The 8,269-nt window shown below is 39.6% G+C and overlaps 1 protein-coding gene across 1 annotated transcript; it reads right to left on the bottom strand.

The window, feature by feature from the left end:
* Window positions 1-49: 49 nt before the first annotated feature.
* Window positions 50-2,299, bottom strand: LOC107756579 (DNA-binding protein inhibitor ID-2-like). Its single transcript, XM_016573748.1, has 3 exons — window positions 1,785-2,299; window positions 1,453-1,513; window positions 50-787 (listed from the first exon to the last, which is right to left on the bottom strand). Exons 1-2 carry the CDS (start codon window positions 2,118-2,120, stop codon window positions 1,457-1,459), a joined length of 393 nt encoding a protein of 130 aa, XP_016429234.1. The 5' UTR covers window positions 2,121-2,299; the 3' UTR covers window positions 50-787; window positions 1,453-1,456.
* Between the last annotated feature and the right edge of the window lie 5,970 nt (window positions 2,300-8,269).

Here is an 8,269-nt window from a genome sequence, read left to right as displayed (position 1 = left end):
TTTTGCCTTTCTGTACACACTTGTGTAGATATGTGTTCCCATTTTAACTATTTAAAGGAATCAATGTTCTATCAATACTTTTCGCAGTAAGATTCGTCTTGCGCAAACGAATTGTTTTCTCGGTCCCTATAACTAGCACCGTTACACAAACTTTTTTTAAATAAAAATTAATTAAACATTTTGAACCCCCGCCCCATTGTCCCAAACCCCTCATAATCTTACCCTTACACCCTTTACAATACTAGTAGTTTCACAGCCTGAACGGTAAGAAGTTAATAAACTTTATGCATTTGCAAAAATGAAAAAAATACAACAAAAACAATGCATTTGTAACCATAGCTCAGACAAGGACACTGACTTCATACTTAGCATTTAATTATGTACAGTATAAAAGTGCCATTTACGTTATAATTATAAAATTTTCTGTAATATTATAAACCACATTTTCAGCAGAAAGAGAAAACAAAAGTACATTTTTTACAGAGTCCGCAGCCTTTTGACGAACTGGATTGCATTTTGCACATCTTGCCAACATAAAAGCAAAGGGGGAAAAAATCCTGCTTTTTGAGATTGCTTGCTTAATTACAGTTTTCCTTTAAAATCTCTCCAGTCTTTTTGAATCTTCCTTTGGAAGAAAGAATATGAAAGTCCGTATATAACTAACTCAGAATCTTTTTATGTCCGTTTGAGGGAATCCTTTGTCATTCAAGACGAAGTCCAGGCAAATGAGTCTGACACGGGACAAAAAACACAAAAAGCCCCTGTTTTTGCTCCATGACCGAAACACCTGCAAAAGATTGTGTGTGTGTGAGAGAGAGAGAGGGAGAGAGAGAGGGAGGAGTGTTTAGAGAAGGCAAAAGGACAGCGATCCGGACAGACTGGCGCCAGGGAGGAAGCCACAGGACATTTTTTCGGACTTTTAACCAAACACTAGCGAAATACCAGCCAATCCCATACAGCTCCAGAGGGAGGAGTTTACACGAGCATCTGACGTACATATATTTGATAGTAATGTAGCTATAATCAAGCATTATTGAACAATTGATTCACCCAAAAATTAAGATTTTGTCACGCTCATGTTATTCCAAATCTCTATGACTTTCTTCTGTGGACCACAAAATGATTTTTTTTCTTTTCTTTTTGTGCTTCACAGAATATAGTTAATTTCATTCTTTGAGTGTTTTCAGAATCATCTTCAGTTTTGAGAATCAACGTTTCATGACATTTCTAACCTTTGCAATAAAACGTATTCTGTTAAGCATTATATCATGCTTAAATGACTTATCAAAGTTATAAAATATCCCTGTCTAAGTCCGTACATAATGTATAATAAACATGTACAGGTGCGCTGCACCGCTGGCAAACAACCCAACTGCCCCACGTGCAAAAGTTTAACTTAGTTGCAGCTGCTCATGTGAAACCATCGATTTCAGAGTATAGCATCTAACTTACCATTTCAACGAGACAGGGTTATGAGGTCATCTGAGTTGATCTCTCTTTGAGGGTTACTGGGCTGTTAATTAACAGAAGCAAACAATGATTTTCAGTGTATCTGCCAGCACAAGTAAAATTTCATATCGGTTTATAAATGATGCTTCTTTTTAATTATTAATGCATGTCGCTTTTTTATTAATGCTGAAATTACACTGCATACTGTTGTCATTGGACATATTATTTCTATGTTCTTTCTTATATAATTGCGACGTAAGATTTTTCATTAGGCTACGCCAATGTGAATTACTTTGACTTACCAGCATCGTATGAAATGCAAGTAAATGTCTTACCTGGAAGGAGATGATGCTGATATCAGCTCCGAGTGATCTGACAGACTTTTTCGGAGGGCTCTGTCCGAGGATCTGCTGTTGCGGGTTCTGGTCCAGTGCGATCTGAAGATCCAGAATGTAGTCTATGACATGCTGCAAGATCTCCATCTTACTCACGCTCTTGTTCTGTGGTAAACTCGGCACGAGCTCCTTCAACCTGCTGTAGCAGTCATTCATGTTGTACAGGAGACTGAGCGGGTCGTCCGAGGAGCTCTTGCCCCGTGAGCTGCCGAGATTATGCTCCGAAAAAAACAAGGCGGGTTTCCTTATGGACCTCACCGGACTGACTGCCTTCATAATGGTTTAACGATGTTGTGGTTAATTTCAGGACATGCGATTCTCCCACAGATCTGTGCTGGAAGCTTGTTGTCAATCGTTTATATAGCAACCGAACTAGGTTCGTTATGAGGCATAAAGAATTAAGCGGATTGGTCGATGAGACGACGTCATTCTGTGAACCGGGGCATCAACATTGGCCAAATTTGCAGCACGTGAGCACTAGTTGTTTTGGTGATTTCAAATATCAACATTGGCTACCAGAAATCACTTACTCTGCCTTTAAAGCTTATGGGCATAGACGTCTATGCTTATGGGTATGTCACGTGATGAACGAACGAATCAAACCTGAAGACTCGAGAGATGAACTAATCAATTCTCTTTCCGGCTCAGACTGCATTGGTTAAGTTTATGGGGCTGTCACGTGATGAACGAACGACTCAAACCCGAAGACTTGTCAGATAAGAGGTGAGGTGAGCTAATCATAGACTGAAGACCCAGGTATACAATGAATTAATATTTTCCGTTTCTTATAGCATTATAGTTTTGTATTGTTTGTAGTGTAATCAACGTTTGCGTAAGTAGTAGACGTGTTAGGGAAGTAACACGTAACATTTTAATTATATTTTGCTAAAATTAACGAAATGACTCGAAAAAAGATTCGTTCATTTTGCTGAACGAGACTCAAAGGTCCGAGTCGGTAAAATGATCCGAATTTCCCATCACAAGAGCACCTCCCACATCCTCTGCATTCTTTCCTCGTGCTGAAGACTATCTGAGCACCTGCATGCACAGACAAATAACATAACGTCACATGTATAAATAATGGAACGGACTTGGATGGATTCACATTTGAAACGTCTAACAGCATTAAAAACAAGTCATATTGAAAACTTTAAGCAAGTGTATTTAGTTGCCCCTCTCTCCATCCCCACTGCGTGCACTTAAAAGACTTTATGCAAACGAGTTTTTTTTTTTTACTGTTACAACAAGCCATAGATATGGGAACTGTGGCCGGTTGTATAAAAGGCTTAGACTAGTCTTAAGTCAGTCATCTAATTTTTTAAGACTGGTCATACATTTTTTAAGTCGGGTACATGGTTTAATTTGACTCATTACCCTTGACTAACTGCTAGTTGCAGTTGGTCAGACTAGTTCTTAAGACGTAGTCTTAACACAGTGGCTAATTTATGCAACTGGCCCTTGGCATTTTGAATAAACATAGAGCTGTTTGATTCATTAACAAAATTCTTTTGAGTCGAATCTTCTCAGTGGATGGTTTGAAGTTGAACCGTACTGAATCAGTAAGTGCTGTTCTTGATCGTTAACTTGGGACATAGCCAAGCCAACTAATCGCAAAACCGATATAGGCCTACTGCAAATCTCGGCTGCGTGATTGTTTATATCATTATTATCGCCCAGCTCTAATCTGCTAATGAGACTTAAAGCATACAAGACATTCTAAACATTAACATCGCATTTTCTATAAAGCTGATTTGAAAAAAAAAAGTGTATTTTGAAAAGCTCTATATAAATAAATTAACTCGATTTACTCGATTTTTAAAAATACTTATTTACTAAATATTAAAAATACACGTTGTAAAAAGCAGAGACTTGACTTGAATGAGCCCAAAACCAATCAGTGACCTGGTCAGATCATGTGAGGTGAACTGAGGACTACTAGAGTGATGTCTAAATGTTTACAAAACCTCACTGTATGACAGTTTTATCAACACATGCAAATCATAGTGGTTTGAATAAATAGGGTTTTATTAATGCTTACTTACTTAAATCCTCTTTCATCCCATGTGAGACATAATCAATAGACAAAAGCGTTTTCAGCCGAGAGATTTAAATGAATTTCTTGGCTGCAACAAACTGAACTGGTTTGCTACACTGGGATGTCATTAGGAGCGTTCGACTTGAAGCGGCGCTGCGCAGATCGATCGGTGTTTGACATCAAAATACCGCGAGAGCGATTCGAAAGCATGCAGAGCGTCTGCTCTCTATAGCTCTCACGGTACTTGATGTCATACACTGATCGATCCGTGGAGATCACTGATCGACCTAAGGACTACTTTATGACGTAAATACATGTGACGTAAGAAACCGCTGAATTGATATATTGAGTCGATTCTTTGAAATCAAATGTTCGAAAGAACCTGATTCGAAGTGCACATCGCCTGTGAACGCTCTCCCATGAGCTCGCGGCTCTCTGGCGCCAGGTGCGTGACGTCCTATTCAGACCCAGATAGCAAAATTACTCCGGAGCGGATCCGCCCGGAGTCACCACAAGCTCCGGAACGGATCCGCAAAACGGGTCCATATCGGAGTCCACTTGCACAGCGCAACGGATCCGGAACAGATAAGGATTACGGATCCGGACCGGATCTGGTCCAGACCCTACCCGGATCCGCTAATAAAGCCGATCCGGACCCGTTCATGAAGTAGCTCATCCGGCCCGGATCCGATCCGGACCCATTGATAAAGAACCGGATCCGAACCGGATCCGATCAGGACCCGCTGATTAAGTAACTCATCTGGACCGGATCCGATCGGGACCCGTTCATTTAGTGGGTCTACACCTTATTTAAAATGGGTAATCTGGCCAAAATACCTAAAATAGAGCCAACAAACATTATATAGACTAGACTGCTCTATAAAAGTGTAATATGTCTCCCTTTATTAATATTAATAAACCATAAAATCATTCAAAACTTGAAAAAATCTAAACTTTCCTTGGCCAGTAATAATGAAACCCTCTATAAAAAGTAGGTAATTACATGAATAAAAATAAAAAATAAAATGCAACCACAAATTGTACAAAAACATTGTTTTATTTAATGAAAAACTTTACCTCTAAAAAGACAATTCAGTTCAATAACTTTGTAAATTTAATATTTACGAATGAATTAATTAAATTCAGCCATAAGGAATTTTACAGCACACAAAAGTTTCATTATTCACTTTGTGTCAGCTTGATGTTGATTTAATACTTCATCCAGCTCCTACTTCCTGAAGATCAGGATACGTCACGGCAATTAACAACTTTATTAATGTTAATGTTACTGGCAACTGTACAAATAAAGCATATTTTAAAAGTATTCTTACCGAGTTCAGTCTTCTTCAACCTGGCCGGCCGCAGCTTCTCCACTCTGAGGATGATTTCTGAGACTGCACCGGTTAAAAAAAAAAAAACGCGTTTGGATTGCTAATCCGCGCAGTGCCCATAATGAGTCCGCTAATTGACAGTGCGCTGTCCGGAGGCGGGGCATATTCTGGGCGAATGACCGAACAGAGTCTGACAGTACAGCGGAGCTGCTGACTTGAGGGCGGATCCGCCCCGGAGTCTGTTGCTATCAGGGGAGCAACTGGGAGCTTGTGCTTTCGGCGCCTTCTTTGACTTTCAGCGCTGTGTGAATACGCGTAGGCCTATGCCTTGCCAAATACCCACACTTGCGTGTGTCTTGTGTCTTGGCCACTTGAGAGCGTGTGTGCGCGACAGGAAGTAAGTGCGCAAGACTGTCCCAGGTCTTAAAAACGGCAAAGCGCAGTGCCCTTAACGCACACTAACGCCTGTTTCACACATACTCCAACTGTACAAATAAAGCATATTTTAAAAGTATTCTTACCGAGTTCAGTCTTCTTCAACCTGGCCGGCCGCAGCTTCTCCACTCTGAGGATGATTTCTGAGACTGCACCGGTTAAAAAAAAAAAAACGCGTTTGGATTGCTAATCCGCGCAGTGCCCATAATGAGTCCGCTAATTGACAGTGCGCTGTCCGGAGGCGGGGTTTAAAATGCAAAGTATTTAAAATTAAAATTAAAATAAAGCTATGTAAACACTTGCATTTTTACACTATAAGTGTGTCCCATCAGGTAATGAAAAGTTCGACACACACTTGTGGTCTTCATCCTCACTTGAACACTTGGGCCAAATACAGGAAATACGTCATTCAAGTGGTCAAGTGCAAAGACCGCAAGTGTGGGTATTTGGACAAGGCACACCTCTCATTCTCATTTGTGCTGCATCTGCCTGTGCGCACCTGCAGCAGATTTCAACCCGTCTCTTTTTTAAGCCTGTGATAATTGTCATCTCATGCACTTCAGTCAAATATACATTGTTGACTTGGCTTGGCATTACACACACACTTTATCATCCACAGTAATTGACAGAAGCATTATTTGCAGGTCCAGCAGGTCAAGTGCAATGCTTAGGGACACAATCCTGATAAAGCAGGATCAGCGGTTGTCTCTGGGTCACCCCATACCTGAGACTGAACCTGTAAACAGTGTTTTAGCAACACACAGTCCATTAGGCTTTCAATATCTCATAAAAATATGACTTATGAAACGAAAGTGACATGCTACATTTTTAAATGTTATGCATGTGATAGAGTGTTTCCCATTTACGTCAGTGACCTAACTGGCAAAAGTTTAAAAATGTAAAATATTCCTGTAGTGGCAGAATGGGAAATGTTTAGTTTTATTATGCAAAGGAAGAGTCTGTGAGCCATCATGATGTACTAGTATCTTAAAATTACACTGTGGTGAATGTTTTTGACCTTTTCCTCCTGAGACTATCAGTGGTGCAAACACAAAGGAATGTGTCTAACTTTACATGACTGAATGGCATCCCTTGGAGCATCACACAGAACTAAGAGCTAGCCTTTCTGGCTCTCCCTGTGCCCATTATTGAAGTACACAAGCCAAAAAGAATAGAGTTTCAAGATAATGTTCTTTTCTCAGCTGTTTCAGGGAAATATGAGCAGAAGAACATGTTTTCTCAATCCAGAGTGCTCCTGAAGTCATGCCAATTTTCAGTCAGTGTGTATTCGGAGAAACAGTCATTTCCCATATCATCTTATGGCCCCACATTTTGGCACTGTACCCTCTGTTTGTAGGATGATGTTGAGTGTCAATAAGTTATCACTGTACAAAACACAGCAGTATTGAATACACACTCTAAAAAATGCTGGACTGTTTCAACCCAATTTTGGGTCAAATATGGACTAACCCAGCTGTTGAGTTAAAATTTTTAAATTAAATTAACCCAAAAGTTGGGTTAGTCCATATTTGACCCAAAGTTGGGTTGAAACAACCCATTGTGAATATTTGAAAGCCCAGTTCAGTATTTGAGAAAATATGCCTCATGATGTAATTGAAATAATAATAATTATATATATATATATATAAACATTTCCATCACAAACACAGTCAAGAGAAATCCTGCAACAAAGAAGAGGTGTGTGATTTACCCAGGCAGAGCATTTGCACACAATTTATATAATTTACATATACTGTTTGCAGAGGATGGAGTAAGAGCTCCACCCTTTTAAAAACAGCTTCCTCTCTGGTCTCCAGCACAGACACAATAGTTGAGTCTACAACACATCACTTGTCTGAGGGGGAGATGGGGGTCTTCACTGTTTGGCTGCTGAAGTCCTGTGCGGCTTGTAAAAACACAACACATCCAAACATTCCTTGTTTAACCCACCAAATAAAACAAAAAAGCCCTCAAATACAATATTAATGTAGACATTACCTTTGGATAAATTCCAGAGTGCAAGAAGCATCGTCAGAATATTTCAGATTGAAATTATAGTAGCTGGCAAAAATGGCAGCCAGACCAGTTGTAAAGTCAGGGTGAGGCCCCATGACCACTTGACCCTCCAAAGACAGCATCCATGTCCTCGGCTTCATTGTGTCACCTCAAACAAAACCATATATAGTCATCATGCCCTAGTGTTCAGAAAAGGAATCAATTATTTTATTTTATTTTTTTAAAGAAGTTAGAGTGAAAAGAGTAGTATGGCAGCATATTCTATCTACTGGGTCTTACATGAATAATTAAAAAAAAATAATAATTGCAATAATTCTAATTGTTAGAAAGAAAATAGATCCTACATGAAACTGCTCACAACAAATCTGTGGACAGCTTGACACTTGAAAATACATAAAAAATGAGGAAGACATCAACATTACCTTGGACAATCAAGCGAGGGGTGCTTGGTAGCGTCACAGTCCCTTCAACATCAGCGGCTGTGGCACAAGGCTGCAAAAATAATAAATCAATAGAATAAGAGTAGAATAAGACTCAACTGTTAAAGGGATAGTTCACCCAAAAATGAAAATTAGCACATGATTTACTCACCCTCAAGGCATCCTAGG

The sequence above is a fragment of the Sinocyclocheilus rhinocerous genome, unplaced genomic scaffold (genome assembly GCF_001515625.1).
Source record: "Sinocyclocheilus rhinocerous isolate Xijiao unplaced genomic scaffold, SAMN03320098_v1.1 scaffold683, whole genome shotgun sequence".
Classification (NCBI taxonomy): domain Eukaryota; kingdom Metazoa; phylum Chordata; class Actinopteri; order Cypriniformes; family Cyprinidae; genus Sinocyclocheilus; species Sinocyclocheilus rhinocerous.
The sequence above is the reverse complement of the archived record's forward strand: the minus strand, read 5'-3'. Positions and strand labels throughout refer to the sequence as shown.